The sequence below is a fragment of the Tyto alba genome, unplaced genomic scaffold (assembly GCF_018691265.1).
Source record: "Tyto alba isolate M040663 unplaced genomic scaffold, T.alba_DEE_v4.0 Super-Scaffold_7, whole genome shotgun sequence".
Lineage (NCBI taxonomy): Eukaryota > Metazoa > Chordata > Aves > Strigiformes > Tytonidae > Tyto > Tyto alba.
Window position 1 is genome coordinate 18959679 of NW_024881328.1, and position 15032 is coordinate 18974710.

At 36.5% G+C, this 15032-nt stretch overlaps 1 protein-coding gene across 1 annotated transcript in view; it reads right to left on the reverse strand.

Annotated features, from left to right (window-relative positions):
* Window positions 1-2000: 2000 nt before the first annotated feature.
* LY75 (lymphocyte antigen 75) overlaps window positions 2001-15032 on the reverse strand; it is a 48110-nt gene continuing 35078 nt past the window's right edge. Inside the window, exons 26-35 of the mRNA XM_032982540.2 lie at window positions 13409-13577; window positions 12042-12203; window positions 10967-11089; window positions 10357-10551; window positions 9746-9966; window positions 8424-8598; window positions 7737-7904; window positions 6384-6506; window positions 5758-5925; window positions 2001-4767 (exon numbers count right to left, since the gene is read on the reverse strand). Coding sequence (XP_032838431.2) covers window positions 4583-4767; window positions 5758-5925; window positions 6384-6506; window positions 7737-7904; window positions 8424-8598; window positions 9746-9966; window positions 10357-10551; window positions 10967-11089; window positions 12042-12203; window positions 13409-13577 — 1689 coding nt within the window. The 3' untranslated portion in view covers window positions 2001-4582. The remainder of the gene's footprint in view (window positions 4768-5757; window positions 5926-6383; window positions 6507-7736; window positions 7905-8423; window positions 8599-9745; window positions 9967-10356; window positions 10552-10966; window positions 11090-12041; window positions 12204-13408; window positions 13578-15032) is intronic.

A 15032-nucleotide genomic window follows, 5' to 3' on the forward strand; every position in this document is an offset into this window, starting at 1 on the left:
CATAATGAAGGAAGCACATTTTGCAATAATTATTTTGTATCACTGAAATTTTACTTTCTTCAAAGCCACCTTGGAGTAAATTATTCTATTTATGCTGAAAAGGAGCAAAGCTAACAAACAACTGTTGTTCTGTTTATAATTATAGTCCCTTCTGCATTGGTAAATAGAAATCCAGAAGGACTTACAGTCTGTGCTGCATTACTGTGTAATCACAATAAAAACCTCATCTGGTATCCTCCCTTACCCTCTCAAATCTGTTAAAAATCTTAGTTCCTGGCAGATATTATGATAGAGTGAACAGAAGTTTTCAATGTGAAAATACCATAAAGTGCTAAAACCAAGATAACAGCATTTTATAATGGCATTTATGCTATGCACCATTTGAAAGTTAATTTGCTGTCAACAGAAAATTACCTTTTCTAGTGCTTTGTCAATTCTCATCTTAAAACTCGTCAGAACTAAATGGGAAAGGTCTATTAGACTGACAATTGATTTTTTCTCTCCAGTAGCTAATCTGTTTTTCCTAAGCTTAGTTCTTTAATATTGCTCATAGTTCTCACTTTAAAACTGTGCAAAGTCTGATTAATTTGGTCAATAAGAACTTTATGTACTTGTTGACAACAGAATGAATTTGACTAACTTTTATGAACCCGGGTGTTACATATCCCACCGTGTTCCACACACACCCCACCAGTGGATGCATAAAGGGTCCAAATTGTAATTCTTTTAGCAACAATAATTGTAATGTTTTGTCTTTTGTTTACTTGCAGCCACACCAAAAGAAATCACTGACAGGCCATGCAATTTACTTCTTCTTTTCAAAAATGTTTGGATGTGTAACATATGTCCAGAGCAATGAGCAGATGGTGCATTTGGTTTAAAGGAAAAAATGATAAGAAATACAACAAACGCATCAGGCCCAAACAGTGCTCATGCATAAGCTCTTATGGTTGATTTCTGTGTCAACTGAGTTACTGACGCAGAGACAGTGTTAAAATAAAAATGCTGGCTGGTCTAGTGGCAGATGTGGATTAACCTTTCCATGACACAGTCTTCAGAGACTGGGCGATATTCAGGAAGAGGAACCAGACCCTGTGCTGCTCCGCTCGCCGTGGGAGGAGCACGGTCCCACAGGAGTGAGCTCTGTCCAAACAAGCGGTAGGCCAAGGACAGTCACATGTCAAGTTGTAAATGAGCAAACCCCTTTATGCGTTTACCTGAAGCTGTATGGCTTTTGTCATACAGAGCTACCACAGTCCAGCAGACAGTCCATGCTCTGAGGTGCAGGAGTTTTAAGACATCTTCCCAACTCCATTGCTCTGGGACCTGGGAAAAACACTTCATTTCTGTGCTTCTATTTCCCTGCTCACCATCCTCAGTTTTTAGATTAATGTTTTTGAAGCAGATGATCTTGCTTGTTGCCCTGCACAATAGGGTGTTTCTTCCAGCAAGGACACCAGGCCATTAGTGTAGCTAGAAATAACACTGCCATTTGCCTAGCAATTGCAGATTCTGGATGTCTGGAATTCATAGTTCAGATGACACTCAAAATGAATATATCTCATGCTTTAATTTCAGATGTTACATGGCTGGAAGAAATTTAACTTTGCCCATATTTTACGAGGAGTTATGTTGGAGCCCTTATAAACTGCTTTGGAGTTAATTTGGGCCAAGAGGTGCTAGTGAAGTACAACTTGATTAAAACAAAGTACAGAGGAATGTTCTCTTTCTGTGTAAGCCCAAAATCAGTTTGATAAAAGCTAGGTATACCCAGGTTCCATGATAAAGTATATTTTCAACTGCAAGAAGAAAGATACTGACATTCTTGTTATACACATCAAAGATTTTTACTACCTCTAAAGATCTCTTATGGTAACACTTACTTATCTGCTTTAACTGTGATCACAGTCCCTGTGCTATGTGCTTTTATACCCAGTGATTAATGAGCTGTACCTTAGCTCTGATAACTGCTTTCATGGAAATAAAACCAGTGTAAGCAGTTTACTTTTTCATTTAACTTTATTCTTTCAATACAACACTGCTAAATAATATTTCTGTGTATTTCAAATAAAGTGGGTTATTCACCTGCACTGAGGCAGTTGTGCTTACTCAAATAACAATTACCAGTGATTAGACAACATGGGTATGATGAAACAAACAATGGGGCCTTAAAAAACTATTTACATCATTCATAAGAATAAAATATACATTTTTTTTAATATATAAAAAGTACACATTTGTGTGTGGTGGAGAATTAGAATTTTACTACTAATTTCCATTTTCCATTTCAGATTTACACCTAAAAATGCTCAAAATATAAACATCTATAAAACTAGTAAATCTCACAAGAATTTGTAAAGAATTTTCCCCACTTATTACTGTTGTTAGAAAAGGAAAACAATGAACACTTTTCTTAGCCCATTAAAAGTTAGAAGTCATTTAGCAAAGCACTTGGGCATATAGACTAAACCAGAAGATGACAGGAGCCAGGCTTTGTTACATTTCAAACACTTCTCATAGAAGGGTAAGTTTAAGGAGGGGTGTGTGAGGGTTACTTTCATTACACAGTAACTAGCATCATAACTGTGTTTTCTACAAGGTGATCTCAAGAAAGAAAATGTTCACAATTGTGCCCAAAGTACCAAATAAACAACAAAAGTGCTTACTTCTTTAATCAGCAAACTAACACAATGGTTCCTTTACTGTGCCCCTTCAGGCTATTGTCTTAACAGGCTCCAAAGCGGTACCTACAAGAAGTTCTCTATTTCTCAATACAAATGGTAAACACTTGCTTATCAAAATAGTGCAAACAGGAACAAAGAAAAGTGCTGTCAATGTAAGTAAACCGCGTTGAACATCATGACCTCGCACCATTGCTTCAGAGAAATCAGTAGTACTTTTCTCAGCATGTCAGACCAAATGTATTCCTATTTACTGCGTCATACCACTGTTACATGGGGAATGGATGTAGTCTTTTACACGACCTCCTTCATAAAAGTAAATGCACCTTTTCTTTGTATTGTGCATTTAAAAAGTTTAAAGACTTTTTCAAAACATTGAGCAAATCATTAGAGTAATTAACATATACAATTCTGTCTTCCTTATTTCCCTTTATAGCTTTCTTTGGAGTGCATAGAAAAGGCCACAGTGACACATCACATACAAAAATCAAGTTTAAGTTTTACGTAAAATACTCAAGTATTTTTAGCATTTATGTACACAGCTTTACTTACCATACATTCTTTCTCACTTTTTCCTTAGATATATCTTTATCTTGTTTCTTGGACAGATGACATTTCACCTATAAAATTAGACATTTAATCCTACTATAAATAAGAGTATTAGGGGAAGTATATGCAAGGAGGATCTCATTACAATACAAGGAATACTGTCACTGCAACATTCCTGTCCTTGGGTGTCACACTTCAACAGATCATAAAATGGAGCAGGTCTTTTCTGTGTTTTGATCTACAATAAAATCACTTAAGTAACTTCAGAGTAGTTTGAAGATGTAAGATAGAAGGTGGTACATCTTTCTCTAAATACTACTTCAAGTGCAGATTTTTTTAATCTTACTTAATTAATGCTTAGCTCCAGATATTGATTTTCACTGTAAACATTCCTGCTATTTGTGCTTTCAAAACTTTGTGAAAGGAAATGTAAAAAGAAACTGAACCACTTACTTAAAGAGCACTTATGTCACAGGATAAAATGTAACATTCATGCCTTTGCTTTTATAGGGCTAAGGCTTTCATTGTATCTTGAGTTCTGCTTGTGTTTGCAGTTAGCCCTTAACGGATATTGTTCTTAACCCCACTCAGCGGATAACAATAGTGATCTACTGGCTTCAAATGTTCTATGTTTATTTAATTCACTCTAGATGGCATGGCTTTAGCATGAGGTATTCCCCATAACTCTATTCAAAATGTACATTCTACATTCTAAGGAAGATCATCTCACTACTACAAAATGATTTGTGTGTCTTTTGAGGGGAAAAAAAAAAATCACAGTATGATCTTCCTCCACTATAACAAGAAAATTTAAATTCTAGTTGTATGGGAATGAATATTTAGTTGTCTGGTAACTTTCTTCTCCCCTGCTATATTCAAATTTGTAACTGCTTATTACAAAAGTTACTTCTACAGGGTAACGCAATACTACCAGTAAAACCTCTATAGCATATCAAAATGGTACATCTTTTGGCATGAAGTTATTGATGTATAATTGTACAAAGTTACAGAATTCATGTACCAATTTTAAGTGCATTCATCAAGGTGATGTTGCATGAAGTACTGTTGGCATTATTCCATTAAAAACTCTTTCCAGTAAAGAGAGAAAATACTGTAAATTTAAAAATACCACAGAACTCTAGAAACCTTGCACCTTAAATGGCTGAGGCCAAATGTAAATAATTACCATGGACTTGAATAAAAATTGCACTTGTATAAAAGAACAAAATTTAGGCCCCATTAATAACCTTCTTATTACTTTTCCAAAAAGAAACAATAAAACATCAAGTAGTTCATTCCTTGTGGCTTCACACAGTGAAGTTCATGCTAAATTGCCCAGAAGGAACAGTTTCTCAATAGCTGTCTTTTGTGAACACATCATCAGTTTCATCGTCGTTTATCCCTCTCTGGTAGCGTACTGAAGAGAAGGCACTCCAGTGAAGACGCTTCTTTTTATAGAGATACCACACTAATCCGACAACGAAGACTAAGATAATTAGCAAGGCAAATGCTACAGCCACCCCCGTATGATTAGAACCTGTAACAGAACAAAACACAAACAGTTATTCTTTAAGAGTTTTGGTAAGAATATTTTGTCATGGGGTTGATGCTCAGGTAGCTATACACTAATACTGCATGCATTTAATTGAAGTTAAGGTAAACTGCTTCATCATATTAATAGTCTTCACTTCATCACATGGGAAGTTAGGTTCCCCTACAAAGCGGCATCGATTAGCTTATTTTTGATCATTCTGTTGCTAATTTCTTAATCATATTTAGGCCTCTGGAGGTCAAAAAAATCTTATTAGTAAACGCTGGATTCATTTTAAGGTTTGTATACTTCAGAAATCTAATGAGATCCTGGACTCTCTTGGAATGGAAGGGAATTATGCTTCCCTTGGACCGAAAACATCTTGAGGTCTTCCTTAGCAGTATAAAGTTAAATCTATTCCTACACTTCCACTTCACTGAAAGGGTATACAAAATCAGAAAATTCCACTGCTTCTCAGGAACTTGCTTGCTTAATGCTCAGGTAACTGCTTTCCTTCCTGTACAGAGTGGAGTATGAGGAAGCAACAAGAGACCTGAGTCTTTCTGGAGCTGCAGGGCACCGTTTTCAGAAGCCTTCTCAGGAATGAAAACGCAATCTGCAGTACTTGCATACCCAGCATCTCCTACGAGCAGGTCTTTCTGTTCCCACCTACACAGACTCACCAGTGAGCGGTACCCTGTGGTAAGAAGTAATAGCAACTACTCTGTGCTCTCTTAAATGGAAATTTCAGTTCTCTCCCTTACCCTCTAAGTGCATAGTGAGAGCCAGAAGTAAATTCCTAGAGAATTTGTCCCTGAATGCAGTTCTATTGCAAAACAACAACAGAAAGCTCTTGCTTAGGCAGATGTACTTGATAAGTTCTTTTGTGAATCACACTTGCATTATTTCAACACAGACATTCCCCACCAAAAAAAATAAAATCCTGAATATAGTCACTACAGAATTAAGTTTCTGCTAAAATCACTGCATCCGTACCTAAAGGAGCTTTACAAACCACTCTGCTTTGACTACGATTGCAATCAACTTTGGACCACATGCCAGTTGTGGACAGGATAACACTGCATTTTTCATTGACTTCTGCAGTTTTATTTTCCCAGTTGACATAATTAACTGATGAGCCATCAAGCCAGTTCAGAGACTGATCTGTTGGGAAAAAAAATTTGTTTAGTGTGTAGCATTACCACATGTTTTGGTGACCTGTCATTCACAATCTATCGATTTCTTTATGTTGTTAAAAGAAACAGGGCTGATTATCTATCCTGTATCTTAAAAGCAATAAATATGAACACATCGTTTTTAGCCGCACCTCTTCTCCAGACCTTTAGCATTTGATGCATTTGCAGCTTAAGCATTAGGCGCCAATGACAGTGTTGGGAAAAATAAATTCAGTGACTCCTGATTATCTTAAGTGTGCAACAGGAAGAGATTTAAGCTACAGTGGAGTCTAAAGGGCTTTCTAATGCTAAATAAAGGATTCCAACCTCAGGCAGAAGTTAATGTAGGCTATCAACACTACAAAACTGTATTGTTATTTGAGGATTTATGTATTTATTTTTATTTACCACATGCAACGCTCATGCTGATACACAGTTGCTACTTACCCTTAGAGCTCTGAGCCAGGCCAAGCCATACGTTCTTGGTGATGAGATCATTTTCCTTTATGTGTGTGCTCACAAATGAGTTTTCTTCTGCATCCACTATAGTCAGAAGGGTTGCTGAAGGATCTAAGGGGAAAAGGAAACTTCAGAGATTTTTCATGGTTCTTGTACAGTGAGTTTTCCGTGGGAACAATTACTACAGGAAAAGATCTGCTGATCTGGGCTTGTAAAATTAGCTTCCAGTAACCTGCAGAATAAAGACATAAATCTCCCATTCCCCAAAATACAGCACGTTATACAAGCCAACTTCAGATGACTGGTTATTCAAGCAGGTCATACAAAAAAAAAAAGGGAGTAAATTTACATACATGGAAGATATCAAACAATATGCCTCATCCAGAATTACTAGTCTTGTCCAAGTAATAAGCCCTTTTCAAAAATACAGTTGAACAAAAGCTCAGCATTTTACTGAGTCAAGTTAATTTCTAAATCAATCCCTCATTGTGCCTTGGGTTTTTATATACAGTGTTATAGCAATTAAGGAATAAGAGGGAGGAAAGGGTATTCTGGAGACAGGCTCAGAGCGTACCCATTCTTTACAAGTATATGCAAATATAAGCCAGAAGCTTAATTTAGAGAAAGATCACTTTTTCAACTACCAGGCCAGGTAAAACTCAATAGAAAACTGCATCCAGGACTGGATACTTGCACCTTTTCTTTTTTCTTCCCACATAGTGAGTTCAACTTCACATCATAAGATAATTCAATAAAAGAAAGTTATGACAGTCACTAGTTTCTAAACTAAGAAGGCAATTAAAAATTCTGTACATGAGACTGCTTATCATCATCTTCTGCAACACAATTCCCCACGTAATTTATTAAAGGAGAGAAAATCCTTTAATTGGACATACAATTAAGGGATTTTTTTAGTAATATTATGTGCCTTAATAATATCTATAAAGTTCATGGTTTGAACCATTTGATAGGTTTCTCCCTATTAGCAAGCAGGCAATCAAAGGATATAGTAAGAAAGCACTACTAACAGCACTAACTTTATAATAAAGTTAATTGTATGCAAATAAAATGGTTTCCTCCAAACCATAAGCCTTAAATTTCTGAATCCTCTATCAATGGCTATCTGCATTTTACTTGCGTATATCTATGTGCCAAACAATCTATCAGCGTACTGCAACATTTTAGCAAGAACTTTTATCAGATGTTCAAAGATAAAGCTTGCTATTACTACTCTTAAACTAAAGAAGCATAAAAGCTGAAGTATAACCAGTGCTGGGTTTTACTTCTTTTTGAATAGTGGACTAATTACAACTTGTAATGTGATAAAGAGTCTAAACATACTCAGCTTCTGGCAGACTTTCTTTGCATCTTCCACATTATATACTGAGAAGTTGTAGAATGCCATGTCAAATGCATAACAATGATCCTTATACTGTATCCATTGTAAGGTACCACTAATCTGTGGGCATCCTGGGGCTCTGCTCACTTGCTTTGGCTGCAGTTGTCTCTCTGCAAAAGACAAAAAAACTGATGTTATTTCTGCTGCAGGAGTTTGTCCACAGTCTCTCTGTAGTAACAGGACAGTAAGTATTAACAAGGACTACTTTTCTTACCAACAACCATGATTCAACTAGCTTACATTCCTCTTTCACGTGTCACAGATGACTTTAGTTGAAAATGATCGTAAGTGCCAAAGGCCTGGGAACCATTTTTTCTTGCCTTTTAGGGGATTTTGAAGTTTGTTGTATGTGTTTGATAAGGATTTTGATTCAGAAAAGATGCATACAGTTTGACATTAACATCACAGGTGATCAAAAAGTGACCAATATTGTTTTAGATTTTCACCACTGGAATGGAGATAATTAATCTCACTTCAGTATTAAGAAGTGGTTTATTGTTCCTGATAGACAACTCTTCTTAAAGAGCAAATCATATGTAGTATATCAGCCTTCATTTCTAGTTCTAAATACAACTTGTAAAGACAGAATACATAAGACAACTACACAAAACATTAAAAATAGCACTTACTGTTTGGAGGGCTATAGCAAATGGCACCTTCAGCAACATTTGTACATTTTGTACGGTTCCAAGATCCTTTAGTATCCAACAGAAGACAGTTCTCAGTAGTATTTGAGTTTTCTAATTCCCAGGGATAGTAGTCAAAGTCACTTCCATCTGACCATTCAAAATTTGCTTTACTTCCCTAATCAAAGGAAAAAAACCACAATTTTTAAACCACGGCACAGGGTTGTGGTTTAATCTTGTCAGTCATTTGTAAGTCACGTAGCAACATTTATCCCTTGTAGAGTGATAAATTAAAGTGCAGGTGGCCTCATTTTCTAAATCCATACTAAAAAAATGTACAACATAGTTCACATTTTCCAAGCAATTCTTAACATAGAAATCCTGAGTATTTGTGGGAACTGAGAAAGTGAAGCATGTTTGTAAGTTTAAACCTGCAAAGTACCTTGTTTTATTCTATGGGGAACATTTTACTTCACTTCATCCTGTCATTTCACTTAAGCAGGTTGCCTTCCTTGCTATGAATGTTATTAGATAAGTTGCAAACTGCTGAACTGTAGAGACGGCCTCAGTGAGTAAAGCTGGGTAGCTCAGGAAGGGTTTGCAGCGCTTGCTCCTGCTTCAGATACGCTGCTGGAAACCCATGACAACGAAGAGTCAATTGTGAGAAGTGGAGGGACCCAGTCAGACCAAAGGGCAAGCAGAGGTAGGAAAGGTATGCACAGAATTCGAACTCCTCCGCAGAGAGATATTCCTGCTGATTAATTACCATGACCAGGTCTGGCGATCAGTGTGGGTAGCAGGGTCAGGGCCACAGGCCTTTAGCTCCAAGGTTAAGCAGAGGAGGAAGATCTGCAGCTGCCTCCTGCTGTGCCTCCTGGGAGAAGGGACACACAACTTGCTAGAGAGCCAGTTCCTGAACTGCCTCGGAGAACCTGTCCTGACCTGGACTAAACAGGCTCCATACTGCCTTGTCTGATTGTATTTGCTAATGGAATCTGATCCTACAGAGAGCCATAAAATTTGAAGCCTCTGAAGGTAGTGTTGCAAACCGTGTTTCCTTGTGCTGCAAGGAATGATGTGGAACCACTGTATTATTTTGAAATGTTGAGGATCTGGAAAAATATCTTAGTGTGGATACATACATTCAATTTTAATATACTTTAACACGTTACACAGGGTTAAAAAAGTAGGTAATTTACTACATAGAATAGAGATTTCAAGAAACTGGAAAAAAGCATAAGAAAATATTTCATATCCTGTGCAGAAAATTATGTACAAGCTCTGTTACTGATGTCACAACCCCTGATACTGACATACATACTTACATCATGAATTGACAACCCAAGCCACAAAGGATAGCCATCCTGCTTGACAATATCTTCTAGAAATAACTGTTGTGATTCACTGTGTACACTTGCTAAATCACTCCTATTTTGTTTGCATTCTCTCAATGCCTCATACCATGTTAACTTCTTCTGAAGGATCCTGTATGTTCTGTTTCCATGTGGAATAGATTCAGGCAATGGAGGCTTGTGCTGCTGGGGTCCTATTTCAAAGGACAAAACAACAAGCTCAGTGCATTTCATTTGTGTTACTAGGAACATACAGAAAGCATTAAAATCCATCTAGATCAACATAACTCAAGCACTAAAGTGTTCAGTACAAGCCACTTATAACAAGTAAGTTACCTTTTGCTATTTTGAACATTGTGAGCAGTTGATGGAGAAGTACAGCAAACACATTCCTCCTGACCAGGATATTACAGCAGTGATGCACAGACTGACCATAGAACCTCAGAAGCCCATGGCAGCTGTGCCATGCGTTTCACTGGGAGCAAAACTGAGGCCTTATATAGCAGGTACTGCAGAATGAGGACTTAAATTATGAAGTTCATCCAACACCTCAATACTACACATAAATATTCTCTACTACTTACCCCTTTCAATTTTACAGGCGAGAATACTGTACACATTATAGTGATGAGCATGCCAACTTTGAGAATAATTATAAATATCCCAAAAACCATCAAGATTTACTCCAGCAAAAAAACTGTTCTTCTTTATGTTAGGTCTTCCCAGTCTCCAGTTATTGTAAGTCAGATGAGTTTCATCATACCACTTGAGAACTTTATCTGTGGAAAACATTGCATATTTATTAAAATGTTGGCATTATGCGTACAAATACCATTTAACTTCAAATACATTAATGACATTAACAGATATTCACTTTGGAAAAAATGCAGTGATACTCTAAGTTACTGCAAATGCTAAATATGTTAGCATTACTCATCCAGGCCCTTGTAAATCCTGCTTTCCAGGGAAACCAAATCTAGACTAAACATAACATACTGGATCTAATTATCACTCAAACAGAAAGCATGTTCTGTTATTTTCTTCTAGAAGATAAATACAAATATCAAGCATGATTACAGGTTTGCATTCAGTTTGACTTGAGTTGTATACCGAAATGTGAAAGAAATATGCACTTAATGCTGCAAACTTTGTCTCCAATCCAGTTATTAAGAAAAAAAATGCCTTAGATCTTACCGCTGTCATCATAAATCACACCCAGCCAGACCCACATAGCCAGACCACTGAATGAATGAAGCTGCTCAGTAACAAAGTTATTCTCTTCTTCATCTCGAACACTCAGAACAAACGCTTCTGGGTCTGTTGAAAATTTTTAAAAATTACTTTCTTACAAATTCACTTCAGTTACAAAATAAATTATTTTTTTCTATTACATTTAATAATTATTACAGATAGATCAAGAATGTGTAAAGGCTAGACCTTTGTAACATAATAACTAAATGAACAGTGTGAAAACAATTTTCAAAGGTATTATCAACAGTGCTTCCCCTGGTTTTGTGGATAAGTGAAAGACAACAGGTCCAGAGATTTTTGTGGGTCTTACTGTCACTTCAAGTTGTATGCAGCAAAAATACTCTGCATAGAACACAAAGATACCAGTAATCTTTCATGATTTTCTTGAACTGCCTAGTAGAGAAACAGTATTAAGAATAAGACTGAACTGAGATCAATTCATGAAAAATAAAGACAATTTCTGGAAAAATATATGTCTGAGGTACCATGAGCAATGGTTTAATATAAGAGAGAAGCTGTTCCTAAGCTTATGCTTTGTTTAGGATGGACAGGGAAAGCCCATGTGCTTTTCTGAATTGGACTATGCTCAGTCTCTTTACTTTGTTCACCTAAGGGCTCCACATACCAAGGGGGAAAAAAAGAAAACCTATGAAGTGTAACTGTAAAGCCAGAATGTTGCCAAGGGGGTAAGAATTACCCAACCTATTTAAAATTTGCAATTATATAAAGAGAAAAAACACCCAACCAAAACCTTCCAATTTTTTCAGAGATCTCAGGTTTCAGTACTTCCTAGCCATCTCTCTCTCAGACAATCCTACCCGTGATCTGGCACTTTTGATCAGAGTAGTTCAAGGGCAAACAACATCAGGCAGTGCAACACTAATGCACATTTCCAAATGCTACAACTTTTCTCAAGGCTCACTTTGCTGTTGTTGTAAGACAGTGACTCAGATACAAAACTCATCTCCCTCAAGCTGATATAAATCCATAAATACCTGCAATATGACAAAGTACTTACTCATTTTCTTGCATAAATGATGAGCTTCTTGAGATTTCAGTTCTCTCCATCTATTTTTTGTTATCATAAAAGTGTAGCAATTGTTTCTAAATGATATCCAGGGTGTATTTTTAATCTTATGTGGGCACTTAACTTGTGTAACTTGTTCTTTTTCAATCTTCTCTAAGGAAAGAAAAGACGACACTCAGGACATGACTTATTAATAACAATACTTAATCTGACACACCACAAACCACTTTCAGGTACTATTTAAAAACATACAAGACAAATATAAGTGCCAATTTCTAAATGTGTAATACATTATTGCTTTCAGTTTCCTCATGATGGTGATTTTTTTAAAGTAACAAAACCAGCAGTAAGCATTATCAAAGAATACAGATGCTTACAACTTTTCACAAAAGTGATGTTGGTTTAAGAATAAAATCCCTACATAAAAGTGCTAAGTGTGGGCCAATAACTAAAAGTTCTTATTGGCTCTTGTATGAAGGCAGATCACAGCAAGTAAGCTACTTTATAGCTGGCAACACATCTTAGTTCTGTGATTTTATCTAATACTTGAGGAGTGAGGAGGACCCTTCCTGCAGCTGCTTAGACTGCAGGAAGAAAATAGCTAAGGATGTCATAATGCCAAGTATACACTTCCACTGTGATTCAATATGTACAACAATGGCTTAACCATGTCCCCTCACAGAAAAAAACCAACTAATTATAATGGTCACAGAGGGAAGAAATATATGATGATGTCTCAGAAAGATCTTTTTAATTTTTCAGAGAAGGGGTGCACTACATATGTGTATCCTCTCTCCCCCCCCCCCAACAAAGATATCTTGCTATATCCCTACCTGTCTTACTATAATTGGTACATATTTAGAAAGGTTTTGTGAACTGAAGATAACTTTAATTTACACCTTTCACTTCAGTGTCTACCTGCTATCATTCTTCTCTGTGTAGTCATGTACCTTCTCCCTGTATAAACTTCCATGTCTGAAGAGATTTTAGGAGGTCCCAATATTAAGATGTAAATAGTACAGAAGTAGCTGAATCTTCTTCCAATTGCAAGTGGGAGAGATTAATATGCAATAATCTTACAGAAACAGTGCAAAGGTAGAATCAATCGCCAATATGAAGGGTACAGTTTGGCCCAATGCACCCATGCTGAATTCATTTGTAAGTAACATGTGGATTAGACCAACAGGTGCATGCCTCCCTATTTAAGGTTTGTTTCTTTCTTTCCTGGCATGCAAATCAGCCTGTCAGGAAATGTAAGTTAAAAAAAGTTGTAATTTTGAAGTTACAATCTGGAATTATCAAATATGCTTTAGAATGAAACAAAATTCAGCTTTTAAGTCTTACGCTAGGATACTTACTTTCTGATGCATAGCAAATAGCACCTTGATTTTCAGAGGAGCAGTCGGAAGTTTTCCAGAAGCCATCAATATCCATAAAGACACATTCTTCATTTGTTTCTTCATCATCTTCAGACCAGCGACTAAAACTAACATGTTTCCCATCCAGCCAGCCATAATGTTTTCCACCCTAGCATTACATGAGTAAAACGAATGAGCTTACATAGTAAAAGATATTAGGTACAGAAAATGACATGATAATATATTTACATTGGCTGGACATTTGCAGTGTCTCTGGTGAGAGCTATAAGCATTACACTGCCCTCGCAATTTGATCTACTGCTCACAATATAATGAGCTTTGTTATTTTAAGTTTTGCAGTTGCAAAAATATGAATTAGCTGAAGTGGATGGCATGTTATCAAATGGTGATGTTTAACTACTATGTTTATGGAGGAAGGCCTAGCAATGTGAGGTCCAAATTCCATCATTTGCACCTGCAAATCAATGGTTCGTATAATTATCCAGTCTTAGAAAACTGGTAGTATCTGAGAGAAAGGTCCAGTCTCCATTACTGCACACCAAGTTGAAGTTAATCTATTAAATATTTAACTGATTCATTAATCCAGATGTGTTCCTGTCCTGGAGAATGCAGGAGGAATGAGAAAAAACACACATATAACAAGCACACCATCCTTTAAGAATCTTACATTTAAAAGTTTTCTTCAGGATATCCCCCTGCCACTTCGTAATTTAATTTATCTTGTATCTTTCTTTTGCGTCTATGATTCTAGCACTGGAATAACAAGTTCTGTTGACCAGCTTCATTATAATTTCCTTTCATGTGACTTTTTAATTGTGCCCAAATAACAAAGTGTTGCAACAGTGAAAAGCCAGTGCACGCCTGAATTGTATGCAGCAAAATTAATCATTTGATATTCACTTACAGATACAAGATTCAAAAGAGGGGGGAAAATAGTTTGTTCTGGTTTCCCCATCTTCACTAAGATTAAATGCCTGTTTCATTTTAAAGATATTCTCCATAAAGTATATACTCAAATTTCTATGTTTTTTCCCCCTACTTTGCCTAGAAGACTCAGTAGCCCATTACTGACATAGGAAGATCATAGCACCACAGATGCTGAGCTAGCACCATTAACCTTTGCAGGTAAAGTGCTTCACAAATAAATTTAAACTTTTTTCTTGTCATTATCTCGAGACTCATGTGCTTGACAAAAAAGGTAAACCCTGCAAGCAAACCCGAGGCATGTCATTAACAGCTGAGAAAGCTCTCAATCCACAGTGAAGATCTTGAAGAGGTCCTCTGGCTAATAAAGGCAAAGTACCTCCTGCATTGACCTTTTCAAAGACAAAACAAACAGAAGAAAACCAGAAAAACCCACTAACCTACCTCAGGGATGTCTCCTAACTCATAACACAAATAACATGAACTAACATCAGGGTCTAAGTTAACCTTTAGAAATGTATCTCCAGAAGTGTTCAGTGATTCATTTTGGATTCTATTTGCCACTTCTAGTTTCTCCCTTTAAAAAGAGATTTTGGGTTGTCTTTCTACAGTAGTACTATAAACAGTGGTGATGATATTAAATGGCAACACTAATTACTCATTTGTTAACAAAAGAGAT